General features: G+C 44.8%; 1 protein-coding gene across 5 annotated transcripts in view; it reads right to left on the bottom strand.

Moving 5' to 3' along the window:
- Window positions 1-21,364, bottom strand: part of ralgds (ral guanine nucleotide dissociation stimulator) — a 121,902-nt gene that overhangs the window by 44,688 nt on the left and 55,850 nt on the right. For 2 of the 5 annotated variants that reach the window (XM_033048895.1, XM_033048894.1), the window contains exon 1: window positions 1,892-2,249. The exons of 2 other annotated variants lie outside the window; for them this stretch is intronic. In XM_033048895.1, the coding sequence (XP_032904786.1) occupies window positions 1,892-2,074 (183 nt within the window). In that variant the 5' untranslated portion in view covers window positions 2,075-2,249. Of the gene's footprint in view, window positions 1-1,891; window positions 2,250-21,364 lie in introns of those variants that run through there. One more of the 5 variants, XM_033048890.1, reaches the window with a different exon arrangement.

Consider the following 21,364-nt stretch of genomic DNA (forward strand, 5'->3'; position numbering starts at 1 on the left):
GATTCAGTGCATCTTAAAAAGTAATTAAATATTGTTAAATGGACCTTACACCAGAGGCTGATTTCATTCCCGAATGTGATTATAAGGCATCTACAAAGCAGAAGAAGCTCAGATTAATAAAGGGCAATGGTGCAATGTTACACTTAGGCTGAGCATTTATTAACTAAGTGCTAACTGTCCTGAACTGAGGAGGTAGATAACCTGCTATTATGGTGGTCGACTTGGAGACGCATATTGACCAGACAATGGCAGGATGCAAAGGCAGATTTCCTTCCCCGAAGGACATTAGGCATCTGATTATCTGGAAATGGGAGAAGCAAGTGCAAGCGTGATGCCTTCGGACGTCAAATGACCACTTTGGATGAGCAGTGCATCATATCGATTGGTGGCAGCAAGAACAGGTATGTGTGGAGTTAGCACATCCTCCCTGTGACTGCAAGGATATCTGTTGTGCCCTCCAGTTTCCTCCCAGATCCCAAAGACATGCAAGTTTGCAGGTTAATTGGCCTCTATAAATTGCTTTCAGTGTGTATCTAGTGGATGTGAAAGTGGGACAACATAGAACTAGTGTGAACGAGCGATCGATTTTCAGTGTGGACTTAGAAATGGGCCTTTCGGCACACCATGTGGTATATTGCAATGAGATCGAATCAATACCACAGAAACACAAGGGCAGTTTCAACTTGGATTGCAGTTAAAAATGCAGAGGTCACAAATTCACCTTGGTACAGTTAACTTAAATCAGCCTAACTTTTCATCTTTGATAGAGCAAATTACTGATGTCTCCTTGTGTCAATGAGCTATGTAGACAATTTTCACTCTTCTACATTTAGGACAAAAAATGGCCATTGTGTATCTATTTAGACCGATCCCAAGCCATTCCTTTAAAAAAAAAATCTACAATTTAGCTACACAAAGTATGAGAAATCCTCTCCTGCTGCAGAATAAATTGCAATCATTGCACGCCTGAAATAAATTGTTCTGCAAACTGTAGTAAGTGGGCAGCTGGAAAATCACGTAATATTTGATTCAGTTCGTGATACAAGAAATTGCAGATGCTGGAATCTCGAGTGAAAACACAAAGTGCTGGAGGAACGCAGTGGTTCAGCTAGCATCTGTGGAGGGAGGGGACGGTCGACGTTTCCAGTCGGGACTTTTCCACAGACTTCATTCCCTTCACAGATGCTGCCTGGCTCACTGCGTTCCTGCAGCACTTTGTTTTTGAGCATTTGAAATTGTTACACCAATTGCCCAGTTCCATTTATGAGTTCATTTTTTGTACAAAAATGTAACTCTTGGAGAGCCTGTTTTTCCCCTGAATAGGTCAAAAGTCTGAGGGAAAAATAATGGAATAACATCCCATTAATCCGAGACTGGTGCTGATAATACCACACCCCCCTTCTTCCCCAGGCGCGATTGCTCACTGGGTTACAGTAAGCAGAGTTAAACACATGATTAAGTGGCATTACAACACCTCATGACACCAGCGGGATTCCACTACACAAACAAACACATTGCAGAAATTACTCAGAACTGCATAGTAACTGCGGGGATGGCTCATAATGCGCCAACTAACCGGTGAAAATATTTTTCCTGCAATCACAGAATCCTTCCAGACCGCGGATTGCATGCCAGTGCCTGGTAAAAAAACAAATACGGCAGTCCCATCCCCTCCAAACTTTTCCCCCTCGATTGTCCGTCCAATTCACTGACTGATTTCGTTTCCACTGTCCTTTGATGCAATTCCAGATCGAGATTTTTTCTAATATATTTGCAGCCCATCTGGACTAGTTTCTGGTCTAAATGTTTACATCTGTGTCCGCAGTTGAAGCATCCACTAACGGAACCGCTCCCTTCATCACAGGGAGTTTTACACTCCATCCAAGCTTACCTCGGTTAGGGGGAGATCGGGATCCAACTGCGTGAATCTGTTGAGGACCACGGAGCTCGGGTCTCCAGTCACCTCCAGTCTCACCGCATCCCAGAGGTTCTTCATGCGTCTCGAACTGTCAAACATCTTTTGCCCGCCCTCTGCGCAGTCATTTTGCAACTCCGGCCACGTTAGGTAAACCATGAGAAAGGCTTGCGTGTATTGTGCCCCCACTTGTTAAAATGACAAGAAACAAGCCACGTCGGTTCGTAAAAAGCCAAGGGCGAATGTAAACACGAGTGCTGGGTCCTTTTAAAGAAAGACCTTGCTTCAACTCTCAGCGGAGCCGCGGCTGAGCCATAAATGGGATGTGGCAGCGATTCACACCCGCCCTCTGGGGCAGCCAGCCAGCCAGCCCAATGATGTCACCATTGTTCAACGGAGCCTCCTGCAGACTCACAATAGTGGACTAGACTTCCCTGGGCACCGGATTGCATCAAATATTCAATACACAGTCCACATTCCATTTGAACTAAAGTTGATTAAATTGTTTTAAAATCGCCACGTTCAACGTGACCTTTAAATGAAGTGTAGTGCTTTCGTTAAAAATAAATTCAGATCATCAGTTATTAACCGTTTGTTTCTCCGACTACACTCCAATCCAGTGTAGGCTGTCCTCCACCACATGTTTTCTGGCCCTTGTTTTCAAGCTACAGCTAGCTCTATGTTGATACCCCCAAGAAAACTTCCCTGTGGAGACCTCGGTCTCACTTTCAAAGGGCACTTTGGAGAAGAGTTTAGTTAGGTTGTAAATTTGTCAATAATACATCTGGCCCGTGGAATCACAGCCAAGTGGCCCAGTGCAAAACAAAATCATCAAAAAGCAGACCGAATTATCTGATGCGGCATCGCAATTCAATGCTAACAAATCGACAAGTACGAAGATCGATGACCTTCTGAGTGATCAACAGTTAGAGTGACAGACCATTAGGGCTTGGTAGGAAAACACTGCAGCCCAAGGTCCTACCGCCGCTGGACAGTGAAGGGGCTGGGCCCTGTTAAAGAACTCCGCAAATATTTGAATGTACAGTTCAGAGGCCTCTGCTTTGTAAACTGTATGTATTGTTTTGATTGTGCAATAATTCCATACACGTGATGACATTATGAATGTAAAAAAAGAGATCCATTATATTTCAATATATATGTTCTTATGAATACATTTTATTCTTCGAATGACAGTGAGCTTGGCTGTGGGCCGGTTTCTATGCTGCAAGACGCTGTGATCATGAAACCATCCTATTTTCACCCCCAACATATTGGGTCCAGGAAGCTTCCAACCACAGTCGCTACTCTAGGAGGGACGCAAGAGCAGTCACTATGTTGCCCCGTGTGGTCAGCTCCGGCACAACATTGCCTTCAACTTTAATTAAAATTAATGCTGGAAATCCGAAATTAAAAACGGAAACTGCTCGGTAAAGTCAAAAGTCAGACAGCATCTGTGGAGACAGAACAATTTTAATTAATCAGAACTGAGAAAGACGAACAATTCAGATGATCCCAACTTGTACAAGAAATCTAGGTACCACCTTGGCAAAGCCATCAGGGACGTCACGAAACAATTCCAGACCAAGCTATGGTCCCAGACTAACCACGCAGACATCCATCCATCCATTCTGGCAAGACTCGCATGTGATAAGTCTACAAAGCGAAGTTGGGCCGAACCCCTGCAACAATGCATCCCTCCCCGACAAGCTCAATTTTAACATGTCAGTGGAGTGAAGTCACCTGCCCCAACAGCATCGGTTGCACTTGTACCCATGGTCACCGTCACAGATATTAGATTGGCCTTCCTGAAAGTGAACCCATGGAAAATCAATTGGAGCTCTCAGAACCTGCATGGACCAGCGGCTGACTGGCTATTTGCAAACATCTTAAACCTCTCCCTACTTGTATCTGATGGTCCCACCTAGGGTTGCCAACTGTCCCGTATTAGCCGGGACATCCTGTATATTGGGCTAAATTGGTTTGTCCCATACGGGACTGTCCTTGTCCGGCCCCGCCTCACCCGTCCCGATGAAGTGCAGCCCATGGAGTGCAGCTGCAGAGCCTCCCCCGTGGCCCCGTTGGTCGGCAGCCCGGCCAGCTGTCCGACCTTCGGACCTTCGCTTACCGCCGACACCACCATCCTTCTCCCTCCTTCTCATGGCCGATCATCGGTTCAAGAGTTGGATGTGACGAATAAACTCGACTTTGACTTTTGGATGGGTGCTGGACTTTGCACTCGACGCCGCGCAGCCCGGGTTAAAACTCCTCAACTGGCCCGCCGGCTGGGCTTTGTGTGCAGTCCAGCACCCCGGCCAACTCATCATTCACCCAGCCACATCCGAGTCGGTCAATGAATTGTCGTCGGGAATTAGTCCCTTATTTTGACCTTTTGTCCCTTATTTGGGAGTGAGAAAGTTGGCAACCCTAGTCCCACCTGGTTTAAGAAGACCTCTATCATCCCAGTGCCAAAGTAAAACCAAAGATACTAAGATAATGACTACCCTCCAGTGGCTCTGACATCCACCATCACTAAGTGCTTTGGGAGGCCAGCCATGGTGTATACAAACTCCAGCCTCCAGACAGCCTTTTGCTGTCTGGAGGCAATTTGCCTAATACTGCAACAGGTCTAAGGCAGATGCCATCTCCCTGGCCCTGAAACATCTGAATAACAAGGACACCTACATCAGATTCAATCAAACCCATCACCAAACTCCAGGACCTAGGTCTCAGCACCCCCTCTGGATCCTTGTGTTCCTGACATAGAAACATAGAAAATAGGTGCAGGAGTAGGCCATTCGGCCCTTCGAGCCTGCACCGCCATTCAATATGATCATGGCTGATCATCCAACTCAGTATCCTGTACTCATAGATACATGTGATCCATAGGTACCGCAATCAATAAGGAAAGGCAACAAAACATCCTCTATGATAATTTACTGCATTGGTGCCCACAAGGCCTTATTCTCAGCCCCATAACTAGGTTTACAAATTTGCAGATGACACCACTGTAGTGTGCCAGATCTCAAATAATGACGAGACTGAGCACAGGAAGGAGATAGAGAGCTTAGTGGCGTGGTGTCAAGATAACAACCTTTCCCTCAATGTTAACAAAGGGAAGAAGCTAGTCTTTGACTTTACGAGTGGGGTAGACTGCACGCCCCAGATGGTGCTGAAATAGAGATGGTCGAGAGTTTCAAGTTCTTTTGTGTAAATATTACCAATAATGTGTCCTGGTCTAACCATATTAATGCTATATCTAAGAAAGAATACCATTGCCTGGACTAACTCAGAAGGAAATTTGGCATGTTTCTGATGGATTTACCAATTTCTACAGATAAATATAATCTGAATGCATCACAGCTTGGTATAGCAGCGGCTGTGCTCAAACTGCAAGATATTGCAGAGATGTGAACGCATCCCTGTCCAGTCTCTTCCCCACACTGCAACATGAAAGCAGCCCACAAAATCAAGAACAACTCACAACCCGGTCATTCTATCATCTCCTCTCTCCCATCGGGCAGAAGATACAAATACTTGAAAGCACATCTCGACCAGAACACTGAATTGGGATCAGAGTATTCCTCTTGCTCTGACATTCTGACAAGCAAGTAGCATGATTGGCAGTTAAGGCAAAACACTTAGTTCCATGCAACTGCAAAATGACAACATTACCATGGAGTCAGAACTGTCTCATTTTACTTAGCCCTAGCCGAAAGTCACACGATCAGAACTCCTGGAATGTTTCCAACTCAGAACTGGCAGCTCTGCTGTGCTTTTCAGCTTTATTCACTAAGTGGTCTACCCTCTGATGGGAGCCTGGCAGTGAGTGTCCTTAATTAGATTTACTCATCAGTCCAGCCGGTTTTAATGATTAACATTGTTTTCTGTCGCAGTTGGCAGCAGGACTGCACTGCAGGAAGGGAACTGCAGCAGAGTGGAATCCAAGCTCCTGCCGAATGATGACCTCTGTCTCATCGGGGATACCTTGCACTGGGGCTGCTTTCAAAAGAAGGACGGTCACTAATCACAGAACAATGATTTCAGATAATTGACAAAAAAATAAATATCTGTGAGGTGCATTATAATCTAGCATGCACAAAAGGATAGAGTGGTGGACGCAACTCAATGGCAACTTTCAATTAAGAATCCATTATGAACTTGAAGGGGAACTGGAATTAATTATTTCCACGAGTAGGCACAGGCAAGGTAGACAAATGTGATACTACTGCAGGAAAAATGTGAAGGACAACATTTGATCAATATCACCATCCGACTCAGCCATGCCAGGACTAATATTTTTCTTGCAGCACTTTATTCAAGTGGTCATTCTTCACTGGTGACAACACAGCATCAGCAGGCGATTATTAGTCGCGTGCAAATGTGGACCTGTCATCACCTGATGTTCACACATACACATTGCCACAGTAATTAGTACAGTGAAATAACCCTTCAGAGATCGGGAATGCTGAGGCTTCCTCGCTGCCAGCTAAACTGAGACCAACTAACGGCATCAATAAGGATCAAAACACAAAATAACTAGAGTTAAGGGCCTGTTCCGCGGGCATGGGACTTGCATGCAGCAAGCGCGACCTAACGTGGTCGCTTGAGCCGTACGGCCTCGCGGGGCCGGTCCCACTTCGATCGCCGGAGCCGTATGGAGTTGTGCGGAGCTGGTCCCGACATCGCGCGGGGCTCCGAAAAACTGACCATGTTTAAAAATTCCGCGCGGCAACGACCTGCCGGCCCGCAGCCGCTTCAACGCCGTGTCACTCACTCGACCTCCGCGCGGCTCCCGCTTCTGGTTTGGTCGCGCTTGCCGCATGCCGTACGGCTCAAGCGACCACGTTAGGTCGCATGACTGATTGTCGCATGCAGGCGCATGCTGGTGGGACCGGCCCTTTAGGTCGCGCTTGCCGCATGCAGGTCGCATGCTCGTGGGACAGGCCCTTAACTCAGTGGGTCAAGCAGCATCTATGGAGGGAATGGATGGGCGACATCTTAGGTCCCGACATTTTTGATGAAGCTTTCAGCATCTGTTGAACCTTTTTCAGCACTATCTGGGAGATGTTGCTTTGTTCACTGTGTAGTGTTTCTCGCTATGTTTCAACATGCCTCACCAAGGGTCACTGTAATTCTGAACTGGTCATTTTACTAAGGTTTAATATGAATTACCTTGCTAACCAATGCTGCCCTTTTCGAATCGCTAGCTTAGTCAATGAATCTGTGTGCACTGTAGCCTGTCAAAATGGACATGCCTGATTAATCCATACAGAATTGTGCTGGCTGAATGATTTTCTGTGATTTTGTTTGACCTCTTCTCCATGCTGTTTAAGATGTAAAAGAGTTGTCCTTGTTATTTTTGATCTCTCCCCCACTCTCTCTTCCTCCACCCGTTAGGTGGACCAGGGAGGGGGACTGCTGAGAGGAGATGAGGCTGCAGAGAAGCTGAGGGAGAGCGGACAAGGGACACAGTGACCTTCCTTCCTTGGCCCGAGGACTAAGTAATTGGCCTGCTTCCAACCCCTCCCCTACCACAGCTGCCACAATCAGTTCTAATCCATGGGGAGCTGGGGGATCGAACAAGTGTTTGACTACAACTGCTCTGCAGCGTTCCACCATTACAAGTACATAGCATCATCAATCACCAGTGTGTGTCACTGTGGCCTGTAGCCAGCTATTGACTGGAGAAACGGAAAAGGCCGTAAATGGCAGCAATTCGAGGAAAGGCCTGATAAAATCACGACAGAGTGGATACAGATAAGCTGTTCCTATTGGTGGAACTACGAATCACAGAATGAAGATGAGTGGCAGCAGACCCAAATGTGACATGAGGAACAATATTCTATACTTACATCCGGCGTAGTTGTGGAGTCTGACTGAATTGTTGTGTTAAATATTTAATCATTTGCAAGGCTGTGGGGGGAGAGCGGGAGGGTGCTACTCGCTAGATTTCTCTTATCTATACTGACAATGAACTGGATAATCAGCTAATGTGTCGCGACTATTTTGGATCCTTTGATGAACAGAGTGGAAGTTCCTCGTACAAAGACCAAAGCAGTGACTCACATGTTTTTCACACAGATGCTTACTGCCCTGAGGGATGGTTAGTTTAAGAAAGAACTGCAGATGCTGGAAAAAAAATCGAAGGAAGACACAAAATGCTGGAGAAACTCAGCGGGTGAGGCAGCATCTATGGAGAGAAGGAATAGGCAACGTTTTGGGTCGAAACTTCTTCAGTACTACAATTATCAAAACTGACATTGTTCTGCCTATTACTTATACTAGTAACTTACTAAAGTTAGCAGTAATTTTGCTGGTTACTGTGCATTGGTAGGTGACAACATTATATATATGTTTCTAGTTATAGGTGTTGAGAAAGACTATTAAGGTTACAAGGGAAGATACTTAATCTAAGAGTGAACGCCAGCAAGCCAAAGTTGATGAAATTGAATAAAAGATAAAACTCATTTTTCGGCCAACCTTGGCAAGAATACACTGGAAACAAACAAATTCATCTATCTGAAATGTGAAATGGCATGAGACCAAATCAACGACTGAGATGTGGCAAGAATTTGCAAAACCCAATCTGTCCTATGCCATGCTGAAGAACATCTGGATGGCAAAGTAACGGACTGCAAACAAAACTGTAGATCTTTCACAGCAGAGGTCCTCAATGTGTTTATATGGTTTAACATGGGGGGGAGCTGGCAAATTTGAACATAAACAAAGTGCTGGGGGAACACAGCAGCACCTGTGGAGGGAAATGGAGAGATAACGTTTTGAGCCGGGACCCTTCTCCAGACAAATTTGAGATCTACAAAACAAATGAATAAAGAAGAGCTCAGAAGTTTTAAGCTGAAAACCCCCTCAAAAATGAGAGCTGAATTAAAGACAAAAGCTATTGTTCAAACTCTATGAAGGAGCAAATGTAGCAACATCGTTAGCTCCACTGCCCAGAACACAGGTCCAGGAACAGTCAGTGGGAATAAAAGGGGTAATCCCAAGGTGACAAGGTAAAAAGGAGATGAATGCGTGTAAATGAGTGTCATATTAGCAACACTGGTGCACTATTCCAGAGAAACTGATGTGCCATTCGAGGTACAAGCAGGATTGAAATAATTATCAATTTCAGAAGTTAATTCCCAACAAAACTGAAATCCCAGTTCAGATGAAGGGTCTTGCCCTGAATTGTCAACTGGCCATTTTCCTCCACAAATACTGCCTAGTTACTCAAGTGGTTTGTTTTTTTGTTCAATTTCCAGCATCTGTAGTCTCTTGTGCCTATAAACAATCCACTCAGTAGTTTTCCAATAAGCCACGTTGCAGTTCAGGGGGAAGTTTTCAGAATTGTGCTTCAAGGATATTTTCATTCAGTGAATCCCCTAATCAGAGGTTGGAGATTCCCATAAACGCAAGGAATTGGAAACAACAGTTCCCCCTACCCGACTGGTTGAAGAAGCAAGAATAGTTTTGTGTTAACCTTAAATGGTTTAGTTAATGCCAATTGGAGAAATACTGGATGTGCAACAAATGGTCACAGCACGTCCGAGTCAGGATGGGAAATGAGCCAGAGACCACACAGATCTCCGTCCAACAACCCTTGCATGAAGCACAGAGTTAGGACTCAGCTGTAATTCCTTCTTAGCTTTGCTGTGAGTATCAACTGTGGCTTAGTGAGATGCACCAAGTCAGAGCTTTGTGCATTCAATTCCCAGGGGAGAATGAAGTCTAGTGCGACAAAGAAGGAAGTCCAGCCTTACTATTTGGTCAAATAAATATCACATGTTGTTGTTGTTGTTACTGCATCATTACAGAAATTATGTGCAAAAAATACTCATGTTATCCAGAGAAAACACACAGCACAGTGAAATTTCAAGTATCTTCCTGATTAAGCAGAAATCCATCAGGAACACCAGGTGTAAGCCAAGGCCCTCGGATGTTGCCTTTGTAAGATACGCGTAGATATGCACAGTTTATGGACCTGTGAAGCTGTTTTTTTTTTGTTTTTTTTTAATATAAATTTATTCAATTATTAAAAAATAATATTACACTACAATAAAACAAGCCAGAACCCACCACCATAATACAATACAAACATGTAATAAACTACTATACAACTATGATACAATCCTTATTGAGGATACATTCAACACCCTGCAGAGCCCAGCGGTCCCGGAACTCCCTCAGGGTGCCCGCAGACAGGGCGTATTCCCTTTCTAATCCCACCCGGGCACGGACGTAACCCCGGAAAAGGGGCAGGCAGCTGGCTCGGGTAGAGCCCTCCACCGTCTGGCGCCGTGACTCGCGGATGGCCAGCTTGGCCAGGCCCAGGAGCAACCCAACCAGGACATCTTGAGCCCTACCCTCTCCCCTACGCACAGGGTGTCCAAAGATGAGGATGGTGGGCGAAAAATGCAGCCAGAAGGCAAGGAGCAGCCCCTTTAGATATTCAAACAGTGGCTGCAGCCTTGTGAAGCTGCTTTAAGTGTTTTGATTAATATTACAGAGAAGGCCATCATTTGCTCATTTTTAACAATCGGGAAAACAGATTTTGGCAACTGAGTCTGGATTAGTTCCCAATGAACTGTCTGTGATCATAAAACAAATAATTTGACAGCACTTATTCTCCTCCACAGTTATTTCTTAAAAAAAACTGTTTTGAACCAAAAAACATCACAAAGTCAGTGGTCATAACTATAGGGGCACAGTTGAACATCAAGAAAACCTAGAGGTGAGGATGTGTTATAAAAGACACAACATACTTGTGATGATGTCTTATATCAAGCATAATGCATGAGTAGTAATGTGAAAGATAGTGGGCAACACAAATATGGTAATACATTATGTATAGTACAACACTCAAAGGATAATGTTATACACCGGTCAACATGGAAAGGGCAATATGTTATATACAGGCCAATGTGGGTGCATGTTGCATCCAGGAGAATTAAGAGGTTAAGTGCATTGCACGCTCAAGGGTGACTTACACAGCACATCAAGTAGGAAATTAATTTGTTTCTTAAACACTCCACCCTGAGATGTATTAACTCTCTTGAAATACTCTTGTATCAGTCTATCGGAGGTCGTTGACAATGGGGAATGAAACCTTTCATTTTCCACTCAACTGATGTCAGCATCATATGGAATAATCCGTTTAGTGTTAGCCATCTAATCTGGCACAAGAATATACCATTGCCCCCAGTATCAAACGGCAAACACGACTGCATCATTTTAGGCTCAAATTTAGGGCAAATTTCCATTGCTGGCTGGCAGTTGTTGGGTTAAAGCTGTTCAAACTCATTGCCGACAGGACTCTTATATCCAGCCATGAGAGGGAGGCACCCACTTTGTACTGAAATTAATACAAACCAGGCCTGAGGATAAGCAGTGCACTCCCCCGGCACCAGTCATCTCTCTTAAAAGACAAACTTAATTATTTTTTTCTATAAATTTGCTTTTTAAGTCGGCAACAGCAGATTGGGCTAATGATATAAAGCAGCGTGCTGCAATAAATGCTGGTTGGAATGTGCTTGTACGGAGTTAAATCAAGAATCTAATGTCTAGTACTTTTGATAATTCACCGGGAGTCACAAATACAAATCCTACCAATATAACTTAGGAATGCAAGGAATGAAATAAATCTATGGTTTTAAAAGATAAAGGCTAATCTCTGAAATGGATACAATGAAAGTACAGAATATTGTAACTCTCTGGGGAGGAAATCTTAATCCTTATTGAATCTGGATTATACCCAATTGCATCACAGACGATGGTTGAATAAGGACCAGTAACTTCTAAATTGCAATTGTAATGTAGGTAAATGTTCCGAAGAGTGATATCGCACAAAATTGATCAGCAGACTCTGAGACATTATTATTGACCAATGCCTCTGATCAGAAAGGCAGATTGTAAAGGAGGAGAGTGCGAGTTGGTGAGCAGTGAGAGAGAAAGAGCGAGAGTGTATTGCTTTATAAACCAAGGAATTACACATAAGAAAAGGGAAGTGCGTGAACCTGAAGCTGGAGGTATCACAGTGTCCTGGATAAGCTTGCAGAGATAAGGAGGGGAAGGCTATGAAATGAATCAAAATTGAGGATGAAAGGTTTGTAAAGGTGTTTCCATGACCAGGGGGCTTGCTGTGAGTTAATGATTTGGCGGGGTTTGGCCGAACTCAGGCCAATGGCAGGCAGAAGGTTGAGAAAAAGGCAGTGGGGGTGCCGTCCATAGTGCTCAGAGGTAGCTCCTATCCCTGCTTCCACCGCCTCACAGGCAATCACTGCCACAGAGAAGCCGAGAGTCAGGGATGACTCGCCTGCTCTCAGTCACCCTGTTCAATCAGCATAACTGTGGTTTTAACTCCAAGCTACTGGGTGGCACCATTGTTCAACTGCTGCTTTACACATGGCCCTCAGGCCACCTCTTTCTTCATTATGCTCTCTCCCAACACTCTTGAAAATAGTGATTATTGGCAGATATATCCTTGGGACTTTTCCAAAACACTCTCAGACATTCTCCCTCCTACTCTGACACTCCTCAAGAACTGCAACCATATACTTAAACTTTACGTAAGCATAATAAATACAAGTGTAATCCAACATTATCCATTAATATGGTTGTCTCCTCACAGTCATGTTTCCTTGGCAAGGGTCCAAAAATGAGAAGGATCATTCTACCCTGAGAAGCTGACGATGGCCACATTGTTTCTTGAGAGGCTCCAAACCATCTCGAATGTCAGCATTAGTCCCTCTCCAAAAGGCAAAGTGCCAAATCCATCACAATACAGTGGGGGCTACTGTACTCAGAGTCCTCCTTGATGGTTCAGCCAATAATCATCCCTCACTTGCGAATTCCGATCACTGAAGAGGATCATCTGGTCAGTATCCTGTAGTCACTCCATAAGTGCTTCATGATGTCTTTAGAGTGTTCTTAAGTTGTAAACTAACTATTCAGATCAAGACTACATCCATATTTGATAACCCGAAGCTCATATCTATTCTCTTACCTACAACCTGTGCAAAATATAAACGGTGTAGATCTTTACATTCAGTGCAGTCACAGGAAGAATGATCACACTTTAACATCTCTTTAGTGTTCTGGTCTCTCTTGGATAACACAAAACCAGATATCAAACTATTGCAACCTTTCCTCCTGGGATCTGTGCAGTGACTATTTTATTAGTTGAATCTTCTGGAAATATCACGCCAAATGCCGTCATTAAAGGCTCTTTGTGAATGGTTTCTACACACTATAATTTTTAGCTGGAAGAGGGTGGGATTTCCATGGGGCTCCTGAGTCTGGGCTGAGCATACTTAAGACAATATTCCTGCTGCAGTGTGTGCAAGTACTCTGCAAGATGTGTGGTCGGCTTTGGAAGGATGTGGGGAGGATTAAATTGGATGTTATTGTTTCGTGTAATTCTTCCCTCCTGCATCTAACCCCTCCACCGTCACCACTGCTGTATCTATGCTTATCTATCTGAGGCAGAAACAATGGCAAAGAGCTGAGCTGGCCCACTGCATTCTGTGATAAATAGCATCATTATTTTTGCTTGCTTCAAGATAAGATGTGACCCAGGGAAACAGCTCATGGGGCACAGGCATTTTCCGAGGGGGTGGAAAGACGACGACTCCTCTGGCACACCGTTTAGATCATGTGGTCTGTTTATTGCTGAGCTGGGGAAAATAACTTTTAGTGTGTGGCAGCCACAGGACCTCACATCAAACAGCAGAACAAGCCGGTCCCAACAGTGAATGAGAAATGAGTCACACACAGATAATACTGCATAGGCTTGGCTGAGGGCCAGGAGCAGAGCACTTTCTCTTGTAAGAAGCAACTATTGAATCTGGAAGTCTTTGAGGGTTTGAAGAGTTTCCTGTTATTCTCTCAGTGCCTTTGGAGAAAATCTTCAATCATAACAAACCCACTTCAAATAGCACAGTGGTGCAACTGATCGAGTTGCTACATCACAGCTCCAACAATGCCGGTTCAATGTTGATCTCCAGTGCAATCTCTTTCGTGTTCTTTTGTCTCTCCCTTCGATAACAGAAAACTAAACATTAAACTAATGCAGTCTTTCCTCTTGGGATTTGTGCAGCGAATGTGTGGAATTTGTATGATCTTCCTGTCACTGTGTAGGTTTCTTCCAAAATCGTAAAGATGTGCCACTTGACTGCTGTTAATTGTCCTTTGCGTTTAGGCCAAATGGTAGAATCTGGGGCTAGTTGATGGGGATGCCAGGAGAATAAAATATAGGATCAGTGCTTGATAGTTGGTGTAGGCTCAATGGGCCGAAGGGCCTACTTCTGTGCTGTATATTCCATGACTCAGTGCATAAGAAAATAACATTGTTTATAAGATATATAGTTTATAACATATAAGATAGTAGGCACAGGCCCAACACCCCTTTGAGCCTGGTTTGACATCCAATAAGGTCATGATTGATTTATTAGCCTCAATACTGTTCTGCCTCTAATCAGTTGAGCTTAATGCAGTTTAAAATCTTGTAAAAGACACTGAGGAAATCCTGCTGCTCTTTCAATTATACTATGGGAATCTTTGTCAGGTAGAATGAGCCTTGTGCTTAACATTTGAGCTGATAACTTCACCCTCCTTCAGTGACTGTGGTGTTTGAAACAGCTCAACTCAACCGGGTAATCTTTGCACTCTGTATAGCTCAGCACTAAGGAAGAAGCAACTTTTTTTATTCATTCAAGAGAAATGGACCCTCACAGGCTGAGCCAGGTTGCCCACCTCAATGCCCCTCGAGTAGGAGGCAGCGAGCTGCTTTCTTGAACAACTGCGCTTCTTCAGGTATTGGTGTTCCAGTCTCCATCCCTCACTGCCATCTGAGTAGTTTCATGAAGGTGTTGAAATATAGTCACTGGTGTAAAGCAGCAGTCAATTCATACACAGCCAAGCTCCCAAGTGGGCAATGAGATAAAAGCTTTGGTTTTAAAGATTAGTTGGGGGATATACATTGGCCAGGGGACCAGGCACAGAAGCCATCCTTTTAAAAACAGAGGAACCACTCTCTGTCTGAGAAGATAGATGGGGTTTCGGGTTTAACACACATGACAAGAGCCAGTTATAATCATGTATAACCACAGTATTCCATTGCTATGTCGATATATTTAAATATATAAAAATATATTTATTGCTCATATCCTTTGTCGCTCTTCTAGGGAGATGCTAACTGCATTTCGTTGTCTCTGTACTGTACACTGCACAATGACAATAAAGTTTGAATCTGAATCTGAATCTATAGATATAGATCACATAGAGCTTTAGTTTAGCAACCTTCTCCCATGGTTGTACGATCAGAAACTACAAAACATACAGTGATAAAAAATTATACGTTTCCAATATCAATGGAAGGACTAGAAACCCATATTGTTTATTAAAGCAAGCAGTCTTTGCCAGGAGTGCATATGGGACCTGGTTGATGAAAATCAGCTCACTGCAGAATTTCTCAACACTCCGTGACCAGACTCATTTCCAGGCATGCAAAGCTCTGGGCTGGGAGCACAAGTTCAGGAGTGACACCATTTCATTCCTCGGCGTGACCCTCTTGGAGAATCTGTTGTCAAGGTTAAGAAACACTTCACTACTGATCTAAGCCGGAAGCTCCCACTAGTGCATGACATGCCCTCCTCATTGTCCACAGCCCCAGGACCACACAAGTGGCAACAGTAGCTCGGTTGGTACCCGTCATGCTTCCAGATTGGAAGGCCAAGGGTTAAAGCAGCACTGGAGAATGCAGCACATAACTCAGGCTGAAACAAATGTAAGATTATGGAAGATAGACACAAAAAGCTGGAGTAACTCAGCGGGACAGGCAGCATCTCCGGAGAGAAGGAATGGGTGATGTTTCGGGTCGAGACCCTTCTTCAGGTTAAGGAAGTTCGACAATGTAAGTGGTGCTGCCTTTCAGAAGGCAATCTCTCTCTTCATTATAGCATTCAGCTCTCCCTACTGCCTCTGAGCTTGCATGCTTCTCCCTAAAAGGGTCGCCTCATCTTGGCTATAAATTCCATTATACACCTTTCCCTTTTTTTCTATGACCCACAGCGTTTAGAAATGTGAATTTGGGGTCACTTTGGCAGGACATACCTATTTTATTTTGATAAACTGAACCCTGGCCTCCTCCTGCAGTGCATAAATCCTCCGCACAAAGCCTGTATTAAATGGAATTCCCCAAAATGATTGAGTTAAATTGTTTTTTTTTATTTGAAATGCTGTACCAATTATAATTGCCATGGGCCATTTCAGCAAAAGCATTAATGGGTAATTCCCAGGAAATTCCAGGGAGATGAGTTTCCAGATCTCTGGTCATGTTTTGTTGGAAAATGAACTTCTTCCTCTGTTGTGCAGAGAAATAGGACAATTTACAGCATAACAAAAGGGAAAGTTGACTTTCCGCTCTTCCTGGCCCAAAACTGGTCTGGACAAGAATCAAAGACTAGTATAAGCACAGCAGAATGCCACTCACCCCTTCCCGCTCAACAACCCCTGTTCTTTCCTCAGATCCTGCGTTGAATTTTACTTTTTAAACTCTATATCCAATTTCCATTTCAATTTGACAATTACTTTTATTTCCACCACCCTCTGGGACATTTTATCCAGCTCACCAATTTACATGCCAAAAACAAAAATCCTGATACTTTTGCCAGGTTTCCAAAATCTAAGGCTCCTGGAAAGAATTTTTCCATTCTACTCTATCAAATCAACTTGTATTTTTTTTAAACAAAATCTCTTATTAACCATCTTTACTCTATACTACCTAATAACCCAGACTTCAATTAAACATCAGATTTAAATCCTGTAATTAAAAAAATTGAGGGCCTGGCCAATACGTTCCCTTTGATCACCATTATTCATCATTGGGAGCTTTCTATGTGCACATTGATTTTCCAGTTTCACAGTTTCTCATGGTAACTCTACTTCATAAGCAATGTATGTGTTTGTTATTGTCTCATGTACCAAGATACAGTGAAAAACTTTGTTTGACATGTTTGCTAGACAAGTCGTACCATGTACGAGTACAATAAACCATCCATACATGCGTTCTCTAGGCTAGTGCAAAGCAAAAGGAAACCGAGTGCAGAATGTAGTGTTACAGCTGCAGGAAAAATCCCCCCCAGAATGTGCAAGGACTGCAATGAGCTAGATTGGGGGATCAGGAATACATCCTTAGCTTATGAGAGGTCAGTTCAATAGTCCTGATAAGCGCTGAGCTTTGAGATTCAGGGGGGCTGAAATGCATGTAAGCACAAGTCCTTTCTTGATTTTTCCTCTAATACACCAACATATGTCCCAGAGGAATTCTTGAGAAATATCTTGTGGAAATCCATTTCCAGAGAATTGGCCTTTATTGTTTAGAGCTCGGCAATGTGGTCCACCTTCTTTCAAAAATACACCAACATTACGAGGGGAAGGGGGGGGGGGGCAAGCAGACATTCTGATTCTAACATCGTCCTGATCTCATCCATTCTTCTGAAAGGAATATGGGTTGTGGATATTTAAATACCTACGTCCCCTTCCTACTAGAAATTCAAAAAGGGTCCTAAAATGGACAGAAATTAAACCTAAAATCATCACCTAGCCATATTCATCTTTGGATCCTTTGCATCCACTTTAAAGACAGGGAAAAGATCAGTGCAGCCTCTCATAGAAACATAGAAACATAGAAATTAGGTGCAGGAGTAGGCCATTCGGCCCTTCGAGCCTGCACCGCCATTCAATATGATCATGGCTGATCATCCAACTCAGTATCCCGTACCTGCCTTCTCTCCATACCCTCTGATCCCCTTAGCCACAAGGGCCACATCTAACTCCCTCTTAAATATAGCCAATGAACTGGCCTCGACTACCCTCTGTGGCAGGGAGTTCCAGAGATTCACCACTCTCTGTGTGAAAAAAGTTCTTCTCATCTCGGTTTTAAAAGATTTCCCCCTTATCCTTAAGCTGTGACCCCTTGTCCTGGACTTCCCCAACATCGGGAGCAATCTTCCTGCATCTAGCCTGTCCAACCCCTTAAGACCTCTCATGCATAAGAAACTTAAGTTACCTACAATGCTGCCCTGGCAGCATCATCAATATAGATTTTCTTCTCAAATGATTCAATTGTAGCTTAACCCCCAGGCATCCATCCGATTCAGGAGCAAGTGCACTAATAACTGACAGATGGTCAACACTTGGCTGACAGAGGTGAGCCTGAAGTAAAACAATCAGCTCCATCCTAGCCACATGCTCCACTACGCTTGCTTCCCCCCCCCCCCCCCCCCCCTTCTCTCCTCAGATGCCCTGCCTCCTTGGATTGTGGACTAAAGGAACATCCTTTCTCACCTTTCAGGGTGGAATTAATATTCATTAGTGGTAATGAGAAAATGAACAAAGGATTGGGCTGATCAGATAAGTAGATTTCGTTTCACAAATAGCACAATCTTCTAGGCTGTGTAATCCCCACCCCAAAATATGTTTGACAATTTTCATTCCAAATTAGGAAGTTCCTGATCTAGGTCCACTGTGCATCAAATTTTCATTTGTTTTCTAAAATAAATTATTAATTCTCTCTTTATCTGCCTTTCTCCATTCATTTCAGGTACTTTCGGAACGCTGCTGAATTCATACGATGGCAATACGCGGGCTGGAAAATAAAGCAGCACAGACCAAAGGCCGTATTTTGAGTGCATAATGACTGGTTGCAACACGGCCTGTCCTGGCAACTCGAATGCCCAAGAACAAAGGAGACTGCAAAAAGTGGTGGACACTGCCCAGTACATCGCCGATACTGACCTCCCCACCATCAAAGGGATCTGCAGGAGTCGCTACCTCACAAAAGAAGCCAGCATCATCAGAGACCCACACCACCCTGGCCACACCCTCATTTCACTCCTGCCATCGGGAGGAAAGTATAGGAGCCTGAAAACTGTAACATCCAGGTTCTGGAGCAACTTTGTCTTATAACAATCAGGCTATTAAACACTACAACCTCCAAATAAGCTCCGAACTGCAGGGGGCACTGTTTTGATCTGTTTGTATTTTGATATTTTACTGAACTATTTGTTGTCTATTATTGTGTGTACAGAGTACTGTGGTTACATATCTGTTGTGCTGCTGCAAGTAAGAATTTCATTGTTCAGTTGTCTGATCAAATGATAATAAAGCATCCTTGGGTTCTTGATTGCACCCTTACCCAGCTTTACCAGTTGAGCGTGTTGGCGTTAACTCGGCTTAATCAGCAGGATACTGACTTCTGAGGCTTCAAGTGGCAGTTGTATAATCTCACAGAGAGAGCACTGTGTTTCTGCAGGTGTTTGGGTGAAAGGCACTCATGGCACTGAAACGACGTTACCATCATCAACTCGCTTCCTGGTTAACATATGGACGGAACTGTAAATAAAGTTGAGCAGCCAGCTGCATTTTCAGTTGCTGTTTGTTGGTCTTTATTCTGAACTAGCAGTCCCCCACAATGATTCTCTCTCACAACAGCATGAAATATTTTTTTTAAAGGCTGCATTGGCTGTGAAATTTTATGTACAGGTAACATTGTGCATTTAATGCTGCAAATAAACTCCAAGGTATTTCAACAGGGTTTTCTCAAACTAAAGCTCCATCAGGAGATATTATTAGGACAGTAGCCCAAATGCTTCATCGTCAAGAGAGTTTGTGAAGGAGCTTCTCAAATCCAGACAGAGACAGCGTGGTAGCGAGAATTCCAGAGTTTCTGCAGCAATAAATCCAGGGAACAAACAGGAAGTAAGAATTGGAGGAGTGGTGAAATCTGGGAGTTGGAAGATGTAGAGACAAAGGGAAGCGGGAGGGGGGTCATATCCTGAAGGGATTTGGAAAGAGTAATGAGATGTTTAAATGCTGTTGCATTGTTTAACTGGGAACAATGGTGGGTCGGTGAGCACGGGGGGGGGGGGGGGGGGGGGGGCCTAATAATCCCGACTTCAATTAAAGATCAGAGTTAAATACTGTAATTGAATTAACAGCTATTGACTCAGTTAATAGAAAGGGGAGTGAGGAGTGAAGAATCAAAGGACTTATTGGACTTCTTTCTCTGCAACTCAATTCCGTACCCTACATCTCGGCTGTAAGAAGCTGGATGAGAAATGACTTCTGCATTTTCCAAACACTCTTATGAATTTTAAAAGATACTAGACTAAGTGGGACCCGTTGGGTCCCTGTCACACAGGAGGCCTGTTCCCCCAACTCATTGCGTTCTTCAACGCAATATTACACCACTCACGCCTATCCCCCCCCCCCCCCATCAAATCCACCCTTCCCTGTCCCCCTCTCCATTCTACCCCCCTCCCTCCCCCCCTGCACTCCTCAACCCCTCTACCCCACTCGCTCCCACTCTTTCCCGCCTCCCTCCCTCCCTCTCTTCCCCCTTTTCCTCTCCCCCTCTCTCCCCTCCGTCCTCCCTCCCCCCCCCCCCCCCAAGCTGTGGGCCGGGCTACAGCGCTCCCTCTCTCCATGTAATGTTGTGGTGCATTAGGGCCGCTCCCGGTGACCGCGCCCACGGGCAGGAGCCGCTGGAGTGCTGCCCATCCCGGGACCCACGGTGTCCCTCACCAGCGGGTAGACGGCGGGGCTCGGTGCTGCCCCCCCCCCCCACCCCCCCACCATTCTCCCTCTACCACCCCATCTCCCTCCTCCCCATTTCCCTCATCCTCCTCCCCTCACTCCAATTCCCTGCCCCAGCATCTTCCCAGGTGGTAGTACAGCGCCTGGAACTCGGCCTGGTCCTCGTACTTGGCCCGGCCCTGGCTGTTGGCGGCTGAAGCACACGAGGACCTGGGCCGTGACGGAGCCGGTCTTGCTGTGCCGGGGGCGGGGTGAGTGCGGCGGGCGGCAGAGCTAGAGCTGCCCGCAGAGCAGGAAGCAGAGGCTGTGCACCAGGATGATGGTGGCCGGGCGGCCCCCGAGGAACTGGTACACCATGACCAGGCCCCGGGGTTGGGCACGACTCCGGCCCTCGGCTCGGCCGCTGCCTGGGAAGCAGTCCAGGCCCCGACAGCGGCCAATCAGTGCGGCGATGGTGCCAGGAACAGCAGACTGACAGGAGAGGAGACCAATCTGCGTGGCAGTGACTGACAGCAATCTGCGCATGCGTGGTTTTTAGGATTTATAAACATTAATAACTTTTACAATATTCCATCGATCGGAATGAAACTTGTTGCACTCGCAGCACAGGCGAACGGTGAGTACGCAGGTGAAACATCGGAACGCTATCATGTACCGTTTTTGCGCAAATAGAAAATCCGCGCAAACTGGAAGAGCACAAGATCAGAGTTTTAGTTATGTATAGATTTTCTTTTAAATGACAATTTTTTTCTCTGAAGATTATACACGGCTTATTTATTTCCATTAAACGTGGTACTGGCTGCCTCCAACACAGCTTGGTTTCTGTAGTTTAGTGTCACTTTCCTCATTGAACTG

The sequence above is a fragment of the Amblyraja radiata genome, chromosome 32 (genome assembly GCF_010909765.2).
Source record: "Amblyraja radiata isolate CabotCenter1 chromosome 32, sAmbRad1.1.pri, whole genome shotgun sequence".
NCBI classification, from domain to species: Eukaryota; Metazoa; Chordata; class Chondrichthyes; order Rajiformes; family Rajidae; genus Amblyraja; species Amblyraja radiata.